The 19,894-nt window shown below is 34.9% G+C and overlaps 1 protein-coding gene across 1 annotated transcript; it reads right to left on the bottom strand.

Annotated features, from left to right (window-relative positions):
* Positions 1–16,112: 16,112 nt before the first annotated feature.
* Positions 16,113–17,420, bottom strand: LOC139843720 (F-box/kelch-repeat protein At3g06240-like). The gene has a single exon (XM_071833863.1). It carries the CDS (start codon positions 17,352–17,354, stop codon positions 16,311–16,313), a length of 1,044 nt encoding a protein of 347 aa, XP_071689964.1. The 5' UTR covers positions 17,355–17,420; the 3' UTR covers positions 16,113–16,310.
* Between the last annotated feature and the right edge of the window lie 2,474 nt (positions 17,421–19,894).

Below are 19,894 nucleotides of genomic sequence, written 5' to 3'. Positions count from 1 at the left end.
AGTTCAATAAAATAATTTTGGACTTGAATAATATTGGTATGAAAATTGATGATGAAGATCAATCATTAATTTTCTTATGTTCCTTGCCAAAATCGTACGAGCATTTGGTTACAACTCTACTATATAGTAGAAAAACTATTTCCATGGAGGATGTCAAATCTACCTTGAACTCTAGCGAGTTAAGGAAGAAATCCTCGGTGGATTATCTGGAAGAAAGTGCAGAAGGTTTGGTGGCAAGAGGAAGACGTAACGATAGAGCATCAAGTAGTAACAACAAAGGTCGTTCTAGATGGAAACCAAGATCTAGAAAGATCAAGTGTTACAATTGTCACAAGGAAGGTCACATGCGTAGAGACTGTCCAGACTTAAAAGGAAAAAGAGAGACTTGGAATGCAGCGGGAGCCGATAAAGTTGCCGCGGTTGCAGAAAATGATTCTGATGGTGCAAATGTTCTTAGTGTTACCGATGGCCTCTCAAGTAATGAGTGGATTCTTGACTCGGGTTGTTCTTATCATATGTGTCCTATTATGGACTGGTTTACTACCTATCAACAAATAAATGGTGGTAAAGTCCTTATGGGAAATGATGTAGCTTGTAAGGTTGTTGGCATAGGAACGATCCAAATCAAGATGTATGATGGCACGGTGAGGACGTTGACAGATGTCAGGCATGTTCTAGAATTGAAGAAGAATCTTATTTCCTTGGGTACGCTGGACTCCATGGGCTGCGAGTATCGAGTCCGAGGTGGAGTACTAAAAGTCTCTAGAGGTGCACTTGTCGTGATGAAAGGTGAAAGGTGTAACGGCCTTTACCTGTTAAAAGGTAGCACGGTTACTGGTGCGTCTGGAGTTTCTTCATCGGCTAAAGATGTAGATACCACCAAGTTATGGCACATGCGCCTTGGGCACATGAGCGAGAGAGGAATGATGGAGCTTAGTAAACGCGGTTTGATGTGCGGTCAGAATATCGGAAAATTGGAATTCTGCGAGCATTGTGTATTCGAAAAACAGAGCCGAATAAAGTTTGGCACAGCCGTTCACAGGACGAAAGGTACTTTGGATTATATCCATTTAGATCTTTGGGGTCCATCTCTGTCATAACCCGTCCTTAACCATAAGAACGAGTTAGATAACGTATGATTTCATTGCGAGGTATTGACCTCTATATGCGACATTTTTAAAAGAACAACTGCATTTATTTTACATTACAAACCATAACTCTTATTTTAATACAAGCTTTAGACCATATAAAGATGATTATCGTTTAGCGATAATCTTAGACTTACAAACTTTACATGTGATGATAACAATACGATTTCTAGCATATTTTACATTACAATTCCTCGGATATGCAGTTTTATTTTTGACACAAATATGCATACTCAAGATCTTGCTTAAATTCAACATGTTGCAGCGGAAGCTTTTAGTTATCACCTGAGAATAGACATGTTTAAAACGTCAACATAAAGTTGGTGAGATATAGGTTTAATGCCGGCAGCAATATATATATAGACCACAAGATTTCGTATATAAACAGTTTAATAAAAGTATTCTAAGTGGTTGAGCACTTGGTAACCATACTTAACATTTTCACGTCGCATATTCCCTTTAATATGAAATCTTACTACACCGTACCAAGTGTAGTCACAAAACGAAGTACTGTGCAACCGTTGAATACTGGTCGTCCAGTCCGGTTAGGGTTGTCAGGCCCGATAGATCTATCAACAGGATTCGCGTTTACAATACCGCTGTAAATATTAGTTACCAAGCTACAGGGAAGTATGCCAGTGGTACAACTCAACGTAGAATATATTTTTCAGTTACTTGTGTCCATATCGTAAAACATAAAATACATGTATTCTCATCCCGAAATATTTAGAGTTTAAAAGTGGGACTATATACTCACTCTTGTCTTGATGATATATATAATTTGACTCGGTCTTCCGGTTGATATCACGAACCTATCCATATATAATATATCAATATGTTTTCATTTTAAAACAAACGTTATATATATATATACTTGTTATACTTTTAATACTTTGAATATTTCCTTAGTCCGAAGTTAGCTGTCCGAGGTTAGCAATTCAATTTTTAATGGTTCATTTTTTAGATGTTTAATATACCCGCAATAAATAAAACCCCCAACGAAATAAATAAAACCCCAACGTATATGTATTGGTCGAGATTAATCTTGACCCATGGTACCGGTGTTGTCAAATGACGTGTTGCGTACATAAAGTACCGGTGTTGTCAAATGACGTGTTGCGTACAATCATGGGATCTTATGATTAATCTTCTCGTGTTGCTTACGGGTGATCCTGAACCATATGAAATTGAATTATGAGTACATATATATAAAATATCATGTTATCTTAGAAGTATGTGATTTTATGTAAATTTTTCCAATGAATCCCGAAGTTGAAAATGTCTAGGATAGCCAATTTTGTTTCGGTCATAGTTTCTTCGTTACAAGTCCGTTTTCGTTGATTCAAATTGCCATCTTCTTGGATCGAGTTCTTCTTTAAGACTATGAACTGTAAATACCTTGGTTTGTATTCAAAATCATACGGCATAAGTGAAAGTTTAGTGAAACATATGAAGTTAAACATTTTTGTTACAACAAAATCATTTAATGACCATTTTTCCAAAAATACTTATACTTTGAAAAACCAAGTTTTACCTTGTTAAATTAACATATAAATAAGTTATGTTACATGTCTTGAAGTATTTTAAAAGTTAAGTTAGAAGGATCTATTTAGTTTGCAAACAAGTTTGAAAACATTCAAACTATGTTCTTGTTGTTAAACTTTTGTACCACAAAATAAGATAGCTATATATATATGAATCGAATAAGGTTATGAACATAGATTCTACCTCAAGTTCCTTGGATAAGTTTGCTGTAAAAGAGGAGTAAGAAGCTAGAATCAAAAGGGTGATAGAAGTGGATGAAAGATTGGGAGTAAGTTGGTGTTCTTGGAGGGTTTTCTTGAAATGTTTTTGTATGGTTTTCTTATGGTGTTTTAGTATGGTTTTTGAAGCTAGATCTTTATGGAATTTTGCTGGGTTGTTATGGAGTTTAGAGAGTAAGAAAGAGTGTGTGTTTTAGCTAGGAAATTGAAGTAGTAAATGAAGCAAAATGATCATGTATATATACACCCTAAAAACGTGTTTTATGAGGTATATGGACAAAAATTCCAAGCTATCATTTTATGTATCTAGTCCTAATTGCTTCCAAATTCAATTACCTAGCCCTCATGGCATGAATAATGGCTGGTTAGGTGGTGATTTTGATGTGTATTTACTATTAGTAAATACGTATAGGAGCTTGGTATGATACGAGTACAAATACTCTAGGTATACGTATAGAAATTTTGTGAAAAATGGAATGAGGATTCAAATATAGCTATCTTTTGTGAATATACTTATATGGTTTTATGTATTTAAGTCTTTAAAAGTGATTAAATACATTACTTATACAATATATGTATAAACATTATATGTCTTAAGTATTTATGTCAAATAACGTTACGTATAGTTATCGTTTTGAAAACTTAAGTTAGTAGTTTCAAAATACACATATAACTTGTTGTTATTAATACAAAATGAGATATTAAAACATTTATTAATCATGTTAAATATGTATATATACATTTATATACACAAACGTATAATTATCATATATTGTATAGTTCGTGATATCATCGGTCAAACTAGACGGTCAAACGTTGTGTAAAACTCTTTTCGGAAATATAAATCTCGACAATTTGGATTGCTTATCATGTTGGCAAGGTTTAATTTATGTAAATATCAATCTTATAAGTATAGAACGATCGAAAAAGTGCGGGTCGTTACATTACCTCCCCGTTAAATAAATTTCGTCCCGAAATTTTAAAATTGTACCTATTTTGCGTTATCGAGAAACAAGTGTGGATACTTTTGTTTCATTTGATCCTCTCGTTCCCACGTAAACTCGGGACCTCTTCTAGCATTCCAACGAACCTTAACAATCGGTATATTGCTCTGTTTGAGCTGTTTAACTTCACGGTCCATGATTTCAATTGGTTCTTCGACGAATTGTAGTTTCTCGTCGACATGGATTTCTTCAAGAGGAATGGTGAGGTCTTCCTTTGCAAGACACTTCTTAAGGTTCGAGACGTGAAAGGTATTATGTACTCCGGCGAGTTGTTGCGGTAACTCGAGTCGATAAGCTACCGGTCCAATGCGTTCGATGATCTTGAACGGGCCTACGTACCTTGGGTTCAGTTTACCCCTTTTTCCAAAACGTATCACACCTTTCCAAGGTGACACCTTTAGCATAACCATGTCCCCGACCTGAAACTCTAATGGTTTCCTTCGGACATCGGCGTAGCTCTTTTGGCGACTGCGGGCTGTTTTTAACCTCTCCTTGATTTGCACTATCTTCTCAGTCGTTTCATGTATGATCTCGGGACCAGTTAATTGTCGATCTCCTACTTCATTCCAACAGATAGGAGATCTACACTTCCTTCCATACAATGCTTCGAATGGCGCAGCTCCAATGCTCGCATGATAACTATTATTATACGAGAATTCTGCTAACGGTAGATATTTATCCCATCCGTTTCCAAAATCGATCACACATGCCCTGAGCATGTCTTCAAGAGTCTGAATTGTTCTTTCACTCTGCCCGTCGGTCTGCGGATGATATGCGGTACTCATATCCAAACGAGTTCCTAGTGCCTCCTGTAGTGATTGCCAAAACTTTGAGGTAAATCTACTATCACGATCGGATATAATGGAAATAGGTATTCCATGCCTTGAAACAACTTCCTTTATATACAATCGTAATAGTTTCTCCATTCTATCTGTTTCCTTTATAGGCAAGAAATGTGCAGACTTGGTGAGACGATCAACAATCACCCAAATGGTGTCGTATCCCCAGGCAGTCTTTGGTAACTTCGTGATGAAATCCATGGTAATACCATCCCATTTCCATTCTGGGATTTCTGGTTGTTGAAGTAACCCTGACGGCTTCTGGTGTTCTGCTTTGACTTTGGAACAAGTTAAACACTCCCCAACATATGTTGCAACGTCTGTCTTCAAATTAGGCCACCAATAATGTGTCTTAAGATCTTGGTACATCTTTCCAACTCCAGGATGTATCGAATATCTTGTCTTATGTGCCTCGTTTAATATCAACTTCCTTAATCCACCCAACTTTGGTACCCAAATACGATTTGCAAAATATCGAATTCCATCTTCCCGCATAACGAGTTGCTTCTCATACTTCTTCATTATTTCATTTCCTATATTTTCTTTAGTAAGTGCTTCTCGTTGAACTTCTTTGATTTGTGAGTTGAGATTCATACGAATTTTTATGTTCATTGCTCGAACTCGAATTGGTTCTCGTTCTTTTCTGCTTAAAGCATCAGCCACCACATTCGCCTTCCCGGGATGATAACGAATTTCACAATCATAGTCGTTTATTAACTCGACCCACCTACGTTGCCTCATGTTCAATTGTTTCTGATCAAAGATATGTTGAAGGCTTTTATGATCAGTAAACACAGTGAATTTAACCCCATACAAGTAGTGTCTCCACATCTTCAATGCAAACACGACTGCTCCCAATTCTAAATCATGCGTCGTATAATTTCGCTCGTGAATCTTCAATTGTCGGGATGCAAATGCAATAACTTTCTTCCGTTGCATAAGAACACAACCAAAACCTTGTCGCGAAGCGTCACAATATATTTCAAAATCATCGTTCCCTTCTGGTAACGATAATATAGGCGCCGTAGTTAACTTCTTCTTCAGTATTTGAAATGCGTTCTCCTGCTCCGAGGTCCATTCATATTTCTTCCCTTTTTGCGTTAATGCTGTCAACGGCTTAGCTATTCGGGAAAAATCTTGAATAAACCTTCTATAATAACCGGCTAAACCCAAAAATTGGCGTATCTGCGTTGGTGTCTTAGGAGTCTCCCATTTTTCAATAGCTTCAGTTTTTGCTGGATCAACCTGAATTCCTTCGCTATTAACAACGTGACCAAGAAATTGCACTTCTTTCAACCAGAAAGCACACTTAGAAAATTTAGCATAAAGTTGTTCTTTTCTCAACAATTCTAATATCAACCTTAAATGCTCTTCATGCTCTTGCTCACTCTTGGAATAGATAAGAATATCATCAATGAAAACGATAACAAACTTATCCAAATACGGACTACAAACTCGATTCATGAGGTCCATGAATACAGCTGGCGCATTCGTCAATCCAAACGGCATAACCAAAAATTCGTAATGACCATAACGTGTCCGAAAAGCAGTTTTCGGAATGTCCTCTTCTTTGACGCGAAGTTGATGATAACCCGATCTTAGATCGATTTTCGAATAAACACATGATCCTTGCAATTGATCAAATAAGTCATCAATTCTCGGTAGTGGATACCGATTCTTGATAGTTAACTTATTTAATTCACGATAATCTATACACATCCTAAAAGATCCATCTTTCTTCTTAACAAACAAAATTGGAGCTCCCCACGGTGAAGTACTTGGTCGTATAAATCCACGATCCAGTAATTCTTTTAACTGACTTTGAAGTTCTTTTAACTCGGACGGTGCAAGTCTATATGGAGCACGAGCCACTGGTGCAGCTCCTGGTACTAAATCTATTTGAAATTCTACCGATCTAAATGGAGGTAATCCCGGCAATTCTTCCGGAAAAACTTCAGGAAAATCTCTTGCCACAGGCACGTCGTTGATACACTTTTCTTTCTTTTCGACCTTATTAACATGTGCTAAAATAGCGTAACATCCCTTTTCTAAACACTTCTTGGCTTTCAAACAGCTAATGAGTTTTAGTTTTGGATTACCCTTCTCTCCATAAATCATCACCGGTATTTTATCCTTACCAGGAATACGAATTGCCTTCTTAGCACAAACAACTTCCGCTCCTATTTTGGACATCCAGTCCATGCCGACTATTACATCAAAACTTCCTAATTCTACGGGTATCAAGTCAATTTTAAACGTTTCTCCGGCTAAATTTATTTTACAATCACGACAAATTTTATCGGCTTTAATTAGTTTACCATTAGCTAACTCAATCAAGTACTTAGCATCTAGAGGTAATGATGAACAATTCAATTTAGTGTAAAAGTTTATACACACGTAACTTCTATCGGCGCCAGTATCAAATAAAATAGATGCTGATAAGTTATTAATGGTAAACGTACCCGTAACAAGTTCCGGGTCTTCACGTGCCTCTCTAGCATTAATAACAAACGCTCTTCCACGTGCAGGTTCGCCATTCTGATTCGGGCACTGGCTCTTATAGTGACCTTGTTTTCCACACCCAAAACAAGTAATGTTAGCCAAAGCAGTTCTATTTGCGTTGGTGGCAGGAGTCTTGTTACCATTTGCATTTGTAACGAGAGCCTTACAATCTTCAGCAAGATGTCCCTGTCGATTGCATTTGGTGCACAACACACTACAGTAACCAAAGTGATGTTTGTGACAACGGTTGCATAAAGGACTTTGTCCTTTGTAACCAAAGCCTGAACCGCTACCCGCACCTTTCGGGGTTTCTGGTTTCTTAAAAGATTGCTGTTGGTAACCTCGATCATAATTTCCGTTCCACTTTCTCTTGTTACCTGATACCTTCACATCAGTATTGAATGCTTTCTTATCCAAAATGACCTGATCCATTAGCTCGTTTGCCATGGTTATAGCTTCATGAATTGTCTTAGGTTTCGATGCTGTAACATTTGCCTTGACCTTTTTGGGCAAACCACCTTTGTACATTTCAATCTTCCGTGCTTCGGTTGGAACCAATTCAGGACATAGTAAAACCAATTCCATGAATCGCTGATTGTAGTTGGTGATTTCAGTACCAACCACCTTCAAACTTCATAACTCATCTTCTAACTTAATAACCTCATTCCTTGGACAATACTCGGTGATTATCATTGCTTTGAATTCTTCCCATGGAGTATCATAAGCTACATCTCCTCCTACCGCCTTCACATAATTCTTCCACCATGTGAGTGCACTATCTTGTAAAGTGCACGATGCAAACTTGGTCATGTCTTTTTCATCACAACCACTGATTTTGAACACCGTCTCCATCTTTTCTATCCATCGGGTTAAACCGATCGGTCCTTCCGTTCCACTGAATGATGAAGGTTTGCAAGCTTGGAAAGTCTTGTAAGTACATCCTACACGAGGATTTGGGTTAACTGCAGCAGCTCTTGCAGCCTCAACCCATAACATTCTGTCGTTCACTCGCTGGTTGATGAGTTCCTCGAGTTCTTGTTCCGTCATTCGATTCAATCGCGCCATTTCCTAATGAAAGAAAATAATTATTCACATGGAATATTATAGATGTAGTGTGTATTTATAGTACATTTATAGCTTGTTAATAATATGAACCAGGTATTATTATAAAAGCCTTTTCTTCTTATTAGCGTTTTATAATTATATCTAGGGTAGTACCTACCCGTTAATGTTCATACTTAATAGCTTAGTACAGAACCAATTACTACAATCTAAATAATACTTAACCATGGAAAATTATTGCATTTCATACTTCGCTATTTTACATATGCTTACATCAAACTTTAAACAAACCACACTAATAATATTATACAAAACATTATGTGATTCCATGGTTTAATACGGCAGCGCATCATTTGGTCTATTTCCCAAAACATTTATGTCCAGGGAATCCCCCAACGCGAATCCTAGCTGTCTCCCTACGTTTTGGCTGAGGTGCCGAAGAACTAGATGCGGGGATAGCACTAATAGGAATAGCGGGGATAGGGGTGGTAGTGTTGAGTGGAATTGGTGCCACTTCATTCTCATTAAACTCGGGATTTGGATTTTCTAATTCACTAGCTTTTCGTTTCTTTCCTAGTTCGAACTCGTCCTTTGTAATTTCCTGTATTTCTTCCTCGGGTTCACTTTCTTCTTCGGGTTCACTTTCCTCTTCGGGTTCACTTTCCTCCTCGGGTTCACTTTCCGATTTTTCTATAGTTGGTTCATCCGGAAATTGTGAGTCTTCCCCAAAAATACCACTTTCGTCATCGGATATGTTAATGACTGAAACACAATCTGAAGGTTCTGATTCGGAGTCGCTGAATGTGATAATAAGTTTCGAGCCCGACATCTATCACATAACAACTAACCCATTAGTACTTACATAATATTTACATATAAATTTTTAACCAACAGTGATAAGCAATGGTTTTTAAAATCAGACCCGGTCAAAGTCCAGACTTTACTAATGTATCCTAACGACTTCTTGGTTAGACACACTAATGCAAACCTGGTTCGCTAAGACCAACGCTCTGATACCACATGTCATAACCCGTCCTTAACCATAAGAACGAGTTAGATAACGTATGATTTCATTGCGAGGTATTGACCTCTATATGCGACATTTTTAAAAGAACAACTGCATTTATTTTACATTACAAACCATAACTCTTATTTTAATACAAGCTTTAGACCATATAAAGATGATTATCGTTTAGCGATAATCTTAGACTTACAAACTTTACATGTGATGATAACAATACGATTTCTAGCATATTTTACATTACAATTCCTCGGATATGCAGTTTTATTTTTGACACAAATATGCATACTCAAGATCTTGCTTAAATTCAACATGTTGCAGCGGAAGCTTTTAGTTATCACCTGAGAATAGACATGTTTAAAACGTCAACATAAAGTTGGTGAGATATAGGTTTAATGCCGGCAGCAATATATATATAGACCACAAGATTTCGTATATAAACAGTTTAATAAAAGTATTCTAAGTGGTTGAGCACTTGGTAACCATACTTAACATTTTCACGTCGCATATTCCCTTTAATATGAAATCTTACTACACCGTACCAAGTGTAGTCACAAAACGAAGTACTGTGCAACCGTTGAATACTGGTCGTCCAGTCCGGTTAGGGTTGTCAGGCCCGATAGATCTATCAACAGGATTCGCGTTTACAATACCGCTGTAAATATTAGTTACCAAGCTACAGGGAAGTATGCCAGTGGTACAACTCAACGTAGAATATATTTTTCAGTTACTTGTGTCCATATCGTAAAACATAAAATACATGTATTCTCATCCCGAAATATTTAGAGTTTAAAAGTGGGACTATATACTCACTCTTGTCTTGATGATATATATAATTTGACTCGGTCTTCCGGTTGATATCACGAACCTATCCATATATAATATATCAATATGTTTTCATTTTAAAACAAACGTTATATATATATATACTTGTTATACTTTTAATACTTTGAATATTTCCTTAGTCCGAAGTTAGCTGTCCGAGGTTAGCAATTCAATTTTTAATGGTTCATTTTTTAGATGTTTAATATACCCGCAATAAATAAAACCCCCAACGAAATAAATAAAACCCCAACGTATATGTATTGGTCGAGATTAATCTTGACCCATGGTACCGGTGTTGTCAAATGACGTGTTGCGTACATAAAGTACCGGTGTTGTCAAATGACGTGTTGCGTACAATCATGGGATCTTATGATTAATCTTCTCGTGTTGCTTACGGGTGATCCTGAACCATATGAAATTGAATTATGAGTACATATATATAAAATATCATGTTATCTTAGAAGTATGTGATTTTATGTAAATTTTTCCAATGAATCCCGAAGTTGAAAATGTCTAGGATAGCCAATTTTGTTTCGGTCATAGTTTCTTCGTTACAAGTCCGTTTTCGTTGATTCAAATTGCCATCTTCTTGGATCGAGTTCTTCTTTAAGACTATGAACTGTAAATACCTTGGTTTGTATTCAAAATCATACGGCATAAGTGAAAGTTTAGTGAAACATACGAAGTTAAACATTTTTGTTACAACAAAATCATTTAATGACCATTTTTCCAAAAATACTTATACTTTGAAAAACCAAGTTTTACCTTGTTAAATTAACATATAAATAAGTTATGTTACATGTCTTGAAGTATTTTAAAAGTTAAGTTAGAAGGATCTATTTAGTTTGCAAACAAGTTTGAAAACATTCAAACTATGTTCTTGTTGTTAAACTTTTGTACCACAAAATAAGATAGCTATATATATATATGAATCGAATAAGGTTATGAACATAGATTCTACCTCAAGTTCCTTGGATAAGTTTGCTGTAAAAGAGGAGTAAGAAGCTAGAATCAAAAGGGTGATAGAAGTGGATGAAAGATTGGGAGTAAGTTGGTGTTCTTGGAGGGTTTTCTTGAAATGTTTTTGTATGGTTTTCTTATGGTGTTTTAGTATGGTTTTTGAAGCTAGATCTTTATGGAATTTTGCTGGGTTGTTATGGAGTTTAGAGAGTAAGAAAGAGTGTGTGTTTTAGCTAGGAAATTGAAGTAGTAAATGAAGCAAAATGATCATGTATATATACACCCTAAAAACGTGTTTTATGAGGTATATGGACAAAAATTCCAAGCTATCATTTTATGTATCTAGTCCTAATTGCTTCCAAATTCAATTACCTAGCCCTCATGGCATGAATAATGGCTGGTTAGGTGGTGATTTTGATGTGTATTTACTATTAGTAAATACGTATAGGAGCTTGGTATGATACGAGTACAAATACTCTAGGTATACGTATAGAAATTTTGTGAAAAATGGAATGAGGATTCAAATATAGCTATCTTTTGTGAATATACTTATATGGTTTTATGTATTTAAGTCTTTAAAAGTGATTAAATACATTACTTATACAATATATGTATAAACATTATATGTCTTAAGTATTTATGTCAAATAACGTTACGTATAGTTATCGTTTTGAAAACTTAAGTTAGTAGTTTCAAAATACACATATAACTTGTTGTTATTAATACAAAATGAGATATTAAAACATTTATTAATCATGTTAAATATGTATATATACATTTATATACACAAACGTATAATTATCATATATTGTATAGTTCGTGATATCATCGGTCAAACTAGACGGTCAAACGTTGTGTAAAACTCTTTTCGGAAATATAAATCTCGACAATTTGGATTGCTTATCATGTTGGCAAGGTTTAATTTATGTAAATATCAATCTTATAAGTATAGAACGATCGAAAAAGTGCGGGTCGTTACAATCTCCTGTTCCTTCAAAAGGTGGTGCGAGATACATGTTAACCTTTATTGATGACTATTCGAGAAGAGTATGGGTTTATATCTTTAAACGTAAGGATGAAGTCTTTGTCAATTTCAAGCAATGGAAGATGATGATAGAGAAGCAGACTGGAAAGTTCATTAAGCGCTTGAGAACTGACAATGGACTGGAATTCTGCAAAGGCGAATTCAATGAGTTCTGTAAGAACGAAGGCATTGTGAGACACCACACAGTGCGGTTTACACCACAACAGAATGGCATTGCAGAACGGATGAATAGAACGCTCCTTGAGCGAGTGAGGTGTATGCTCTCAAATGCAAAATTACCAAATATATTTTGGGCTGAAGCTGTCAACACAGCTTGTTATTTGGTAAATCGGTCTCCATCAACGGCAATTGATTGTTAAACTCCTTTGGAGAAATGGTCAGGTTCCCCTGCAAGTTACAGTGATTTGAAGATATTTGGTTGTCCTGCTTATGCTCATGTGAAAGATGGTAAACTTGAGCCGAGGGCTAAGAGATGCATATTTCTAGGGTATGCAGATGGGGTGAAGGGTTATAGATTGTGGTGCCCTGATGGTAAATCATCCCGATTTCTCATCAGTAGGGATGTGACATTTGATGAGTCTGCTATGTTTAAAAAGATAGAGGAGGAACAAGTAGTCGCTGAAAAAGATCGCGAAGTTGAAGAGCAGGTGGAGCAAGAAATAGAAGTTCCACAAGGAGTAGTACAAGATACTCCTGTCGAGCCCGTTGTAGGAGACGTACATGACTCTGGTGTTGATCAAATGACACCAGAAGATTAGTCAGATGAGCAACATGATCTACAGAATTATAATCTAGCAAGAGATAGAGAACGACGAGCAATAAAACCACCACAACGGTTCGGGCATGCAGATTTGGTAGCTTATGCCCTAAGTATGGCAGAAGATATAGAGGTCCAAGAACCTGCTACATATCGTGAAGCTATTAGTGGCCCAGAATCTGCAAAGTGGTCTGTAGCTATGAATGAAGAGATGGAGTCTCTTTATAAGAATCATACGTGGGAGCTGGTGAAACCGCCTAAAGGTCAGAAAATTGTTGGATGCAAATGGATCTTCAAGAAGAAAGACGGAATTTCGGGTGTAGAAGATGAAAGATTCAAAGCACGCCTTGTAGCAAAAGGCTTTACTCAGAGAGAGGGAGTTGACTTTAATGAAGTTTTCTCACCGGTCGTAAAGCATACATCTATTCGTGTGTTACTTACCATGGTTGCTTTACTTGATATGGAGCTGCAACAACTAGATGTCAAGACGGCATTCTTACATGGCGAGTTGGAGGAACGGATCTTTATGCGCCAGCCAGAGGGATTTGTGGTCAAAGGAAAGGAAGATTATGCTTGTTTGCTGAAAAAGTCATTATATGACTTGAAGCAATCACCTCGACAATGGTATAAGCGGTTTGACGTATTCATGACTAGTAAATGTTACTCACGGAGTGATTATGATAGTTGCGTATATCACAAGAAGCTTCCTGATGGCTCGTACATTTATTTGCTATTATATGTGGATGATATGTTGATTGCTTCGAAAAACATGTCAGAGATCGATCAGTTAAAATCTCAACTCAAAAGTGAGTTTGAGATGAAAGATTTGGGTGCAGTTAAGAAAATATTGGGAATGGAGATTATCAGAGATAGACGTGAAGGAAAATTGTATTTGTCACAAAAGAAATATATTGAGAAGGTTCTTCAGCGTTTTGGGATGGATAACTCCAAACCGGTTAGTACTCCACTTGCTGCACATTTCAAACTTTCATTGGCATTGTCACCGGAAACTGAGGAGGAGGTGGAGCATGTGTCACATGTTCCATATGCTAGTGCTGTGGGTAGCATCATGTATGCTATGGTATGTACTAGACCGGATATTGCACAGGCCGTAAGCGTGGTGAGTAGATATATGTATTGTCCAGGGAAAGCTCATTGGAAAGCGGTGCAATGGATTCTTCGGTACCTCAGAGGGACAACTGATATTGGCTTAGTATTTGATAGCGGTGGTAATACTAATGTTACCGGATACGTTGATTCAGACTATGCTGGTGATTTGGATCAGAGAAGGTCTCAGACGGGGTATGTTTTTACTCTCGGAAGATGTGCTATTAGTTGGAAAGCAACATTACAATCGACGGTTGCTTTGTCGACAACTGAAGTGGAATACATGGCTCTGACTGAGGGTGTGAAAGATGCAAAGTGGCTGAGGGGTTTGGTTGGTGATCTGGGTTTGCAACAGGACGAAACTGTAGTGCATTGTGATAGCCAGAGTGCCATACATTTGACTAAAAACCAAGTGTATCATGAGAGAACCAAACACATTGATGTACGGTATCACTTTATTCGAGAAGTCATATCAAAAGGAGTTATAATTGTCAAGAAGATTTGCACGGCAGATAATCCGGCAGATATGTTGACTAAGCCCGTTACTACAAACAAGTTCGAACACTGTTTGGACTTGGTTGGCGTTCGAAGAAAGTGATGAGCCCGGGAGGGCTGACGGGAAGCGGAGATTGAGAAAAGATAGCAAAGGAATGGAATGTTCGTCAAGGTGGAGATTTGTTGGACTAATTTGACTCAATTCCAATTTGGATTGTGAGTTAGGCCACCTAACACATCTAGATGGATCACATGGGTGGTTGTTGAAATATGCATTCAACACATGGGATTATTCAAGGTTGGCCATGAAATGTCTTGAATTCACACAAGCCTTCACCAACCATTTTTTCTTCTATAAAAAGAAAGACTTGTACTGCATTTGTGATCATCCCATCACAAAATCTCATATCAAAAACACATACTTGAAAGAGTTCAATAATAACTCTTGTGAGGAGTAGTGTAGGAAATAGAGAGGGTATAGAATTGTTAAATAAAATTCTATACGAGTGAGTTACGAGATAAGTGTTATAATCTAGTGAGTGGTCCAAATACTTTGTTAGTATTTTCGGAGCCTAGATTAGAGTGATACTTTGTAACCTCGGGTTTGCCATATTTGCTAGTAAAATCCATCTCTGCTTCCGCCCGTGGACTAGGCCTCACGCCGAACCACGTAAATCCTTGTGTCTTTATTTATTGCTTAATTGTTCTATTAATTTCTCGGGGTCTTGAAAATGCGCTAAATCACAACAGATATAATCAAGATTTAGAAGTTAATCAAGAAAGTATAATAATCACATGGACCACAATATAAGTTTTATTTATTTTTATTTTTAAACAAAAAAGGGTTTACGCAGCTTTTGACTCATGTCACTTGTTTACATTTTTGGCAAAATTTTCAATGAAGATCAATGAGACGAAACACAAACCCATATCGACACGTTTATAAGTAATTGGGTAGAAATTACCACTTTAATTGTGTGTCTTCAAGTTGATTAGAATCCTACTAATGTAAATTGATAGCACGTATGAGTTCCAGATGCAATATGATCCTAATTATTACTTATAATTTATAAGTGATTGGGTTGAAATTACCACTTTAATTATTCATCTATTGGGTGGTCAGTAAGTGCTGCAATTGGAAAATCGTGTTATAATGATCAAAAAGATATGACGTCTAATACAACCCTGTTGTAACTGCGGGTGTTTTAAGAAGGGTTATTATAGACTAGTACACCCAATTAATATTAATATTAATAATAATAACATAAGATAAAACATAAGTGGCCATATTTATTAAAACAATATAAACACAATCACACACAACTCATTGAATCTATTACCTACAACCTCCACAAAAACCATCAAAAAATACCAGAAAATTTTAAAGACAGATCCATACATGAATGTTGTCTCATTTTAAACACTTAAACAACTATCAACAGTAGATTTAGTTGCAAGGTAAGGAAAATAAAGCAAACAAAAAACTTAAGATGTTTGCTGTTAACAATATATATAATAAGTCTGTTACTAATTAACAACTAGTAGCAAAATGGCACCCAAAAATATATAAAGCACGTCCAATAAGAAGCCAATTTATTTATTATCAATATAAACAAGTATTCAATCAATTATATATCATCACAATGATACTTACATATGATATGTAATAAGAAAGCAGAATATATATGGCCCATACCATCATGTATTTGAAGAAAGAAGCGTTAATAGTGATAATAAATCCGCCTTACCGTTCATGAGAGCTAGAATCCACTTTTAGATGCCTTACCGTTCATAAGAACACGCCTTATTCTTCCTCCTCTTTCTCTTGTTATTCTTCGTCTTTTTCTTTGGTTTCTCACAGGGATATGGAGATACAAGTGACTTGACAAATATAGGGTTACCAACGTTGGACCAGCTCTGATAAGACCAATGTTTGTTTTCTTTACGATCATCAACTAAACGCCATGTGTTGTCTTTAAAAAAATAGAGTAGGTATGCAGGAGTAGCAGCACCATACTTATTACCTTTGTAATCATCAGGGAGAAGTTGCCAAGAATTATAGTTATTCATCACCCATTTTTTGCATGATTTAGCATAGATATCATTGTAACGAAGTATGCATAGACGTTCTTCAAACATCCCTAGTCTGTTTCCTCTATAATCATCACATACATATTTCGTGTCATTAGGTAGGGGGATTTCTTTGAATTTCTCTAGAGATAAATCAAACGAAAGAATTATTGTCTTCTTGTTCTTTGTATCATCCATAAACCTATGAAGCGCCCCATCGTATAAAAAACCACAAATACGATGTTTAGTATTATAAGTATTATAAGTTAAATAATCGCAATCTCCCACAAATTTCCATTTATTTGATTTTAAAGAAAACACTTGAAAGCGCATATGATGTTTGAATTCATTAAACCCCACAACAACCTTATAATCATCAGTTAAAGAATCATAACCAAAACCCCATACATTGATCCCGATTTTGTAAGGAAGCATTGGCAGTTTTCTAACCTCTCGAGTGGAAGGATTGGTTACTAATAATTCACCTGGTTTGGGAGAGATGCAAACAAGCCCATTACATGAACCAGCCATTATACAATCAGGCAATATACCATTACTGAAAACATTGAAATGCCAATGTATACGGATTCTTAAATATCCATGTTCACGATTGTTATTAATGTAACTACGATTAAGATGAGCTTTAACAAAATAATTAGATGATATTAAATTATACCATGACTTACAAACACTCTTGCATCGAACAACATCTTCTACATCCAATCTTGTAACTATCTCCTCAACCACATCATCCATTAGAATGAAACGAAAAGTGTGCTTTTCATTAGAAGGAAAAGAAAATTGAGTTGGCAGGTTTAATAAAGATAATAAATACTGAGTATATAGATGGAGTTGCCGCTTTCTAGGTTTTTTAGAATTAACCGACGTTTTTTATTGGGCTTTGATGTTTTAAAATTTTATCTTGAGCAAATCGGGCTATAAGAGAAAATTGACAAAGGTTGATAAAAATAATTTGCAAAAAAAAAAAAAAAATTAAACTCAAATTAAATAAGCAAGATACAAACTAATTTGCTAAAAATCATGGTCGTAAAAGTGTCCCGGTAGCTTACAATTCCCCGATTAGTTGAATTGGTTAATTTATTCAATTAAAGTTCTTCAATATACATTTATTTTTTTTAGAACGGCGAACACAAATAGTCCATGTTAAAACTCAAACAAAACAGAGAGCCTCAAAATTGATTAGCTATCACTAAGTCAATGGCCATTTTATTGTCAATAATACAATAAAGTTAGTCAAAGTTAAATTTATCACTCCAAAATCGAATTTGCTACGTGTATTGTATTTGTATCACTCATGCTTAGATTATGTAGTTAATTCCCTTTTTTTTCCCGAAAAATACATTCTACTATATAACTAAAAGACTTTCTCATTAATCCAATGTCACTACAACAAAATAGCTAATTTTACACATTTTTTAAGTCATGTGCACACGCTTTCAAGCATGTATAATAGTAAAGTACACACTTTATCAAGGCGTGTGAAAAAGAGGCGTAACAAATATCCATACTATTACATGCATGAATTTATTTACTCAATCCTCACACCTATGAATGTGGACAATAACTCAAAATGTTCACACTTAGGTGTGTGATCAAATCACCAGAGTATACACACCTAAAAGTGTGAAAAAATTGACTGAACAATTTGCATAATTAAAAGTGTGAAGAAATGACCGACAATTTACACACACAACAATGATGTACACATCTAAAAACGTGAAGAAATGATTTATTATTCGTTTTTAAAAAAAATATAATATATATATATATATATATATATATATATATATATATATATATATATATATATATATATATATATCAATAAACTTATCTTTTTATTAAAGTTTTTTTTTAAAGTATCATTATCATAATTATTAGTATTAACATTACTTTTATTTTTAACATTATTATTATTATCATTACTATTGTTTTATCATTACTTTTATTAAAGTTTTTTAAAGTATATATATATATATATATATATATATATATATATATATATATATATATATATATATATATATATATCAGTAAACTTATCTTTTTATTAAAGTTTTTTTTTAAAGTATCATTATCATAATTATTAGTATTAACATTACTTTTATTTTTAACATTATTATTATTATCATTACTATTGTTTTATCATTACTTTTATTAATAATATTATTATCAAAACTTATATATATATATATATATATATATATATATATATATATATATATATATATATATATATATATATATATATATATATATATATATATATATATATATATATATATATATATATATATATATATATATATATGAGCTAATAAGTAATTACTTTAACATTAAACAACCATCAAGAAAGCAAATAAATAGATTTGCATAACTAATTAACCAATTAAAATAAAGAACAACTTGAGTAACAAAAAAATACATTTATTTATTATCACTATGAAACTACGAGTTAATTTCAAGCATCCTCTTCATTTGAAATGAAACTACCAACTTTCCACACCTGCAATGAGAATATCTTGGATCAGTGCTTCAAGTAGTTACATTTAGACTTGACAGCTCAATAAGAGATCCTACCAAGTCTGCGTACCATGTTCATTTGCAACTTCATATATATCTTGGATACACAAGGAAAGTGACAACTACTAAATAATAGTAATAAAATATCAACTACAAAATAAGGCCTATAAACCATGTTCCAATTTTTAAAAAATTATTATCCATGCTTTAGAGGTTGAATGCTTTCAAGCTCAACCAAAGTACTTATTTGATTCATACAGAAAATAACTAAATATTTAGTACCTATTTAGTCCTTTTCACCTACAAGGTGAATTAATATAGGGAAGTGCAACGCCATATGAGCCTAGATGATACTAACACAGATACTAATAACATATAAAAAGTTGGAACTCATTGTAACACCATCAAGCATGCCGAAATTGTCAGTACCATCATGCTCCAACATAAATTTAACAAAATTAAAGAGGAATCTGGAATGTGTACTTCATGCTATGAGGATCAAAGGCCATTATCAATCTCGAATGACCTTCACACAATATAGTTACTTTAAATTCAACAGGACCAAAAAACAAATACGCATTGAAAACCAAGCTGACAAACATACAAAAAAATCTAGAAGCAATAATAATACCTTGCAGTGTTCATGGATATCACACGAACCGATTGCCTTGATTGCCCTTGTTGGTCGACTCGAGCATAGATATTGTGGTTGCATTGGAAACGGGAAGTTAGATGGCAGATTAATCGAACCA

Source organism: Rutidosis leptorrhynchoides, chromosome 4 (genome assembly GCF_046630445.1).
Source record: "Rutidosis leptorrhynchoides isolate AG116_Rl617_1_P2 chromosome 4, CSIRO_AGI_Rlap_v1, whole genome shotgun sequence".
Classification (NCBI taxonomy): domain Eukaryota; kingdom Viridiplantae; phylum Streptophyta; class Magnoliopsida; order Asterales; family Asteraceae; genus Rutidosis; species Rutidosis leptorrhynchoides.
This window is presented reverse-complemented; position numbering and strand designations above follow the sequence as displayed.

Bases quoted from the DNA above. Each gene is read 5' to 3' on its own strand.
- LOC139843720 (XM_071833863.1), bottom strand. From the start codon at position 17,354: ATGGATGATGTGGTTGAGGAGATAGTTACAAGATTGGATGTAGAAGAT.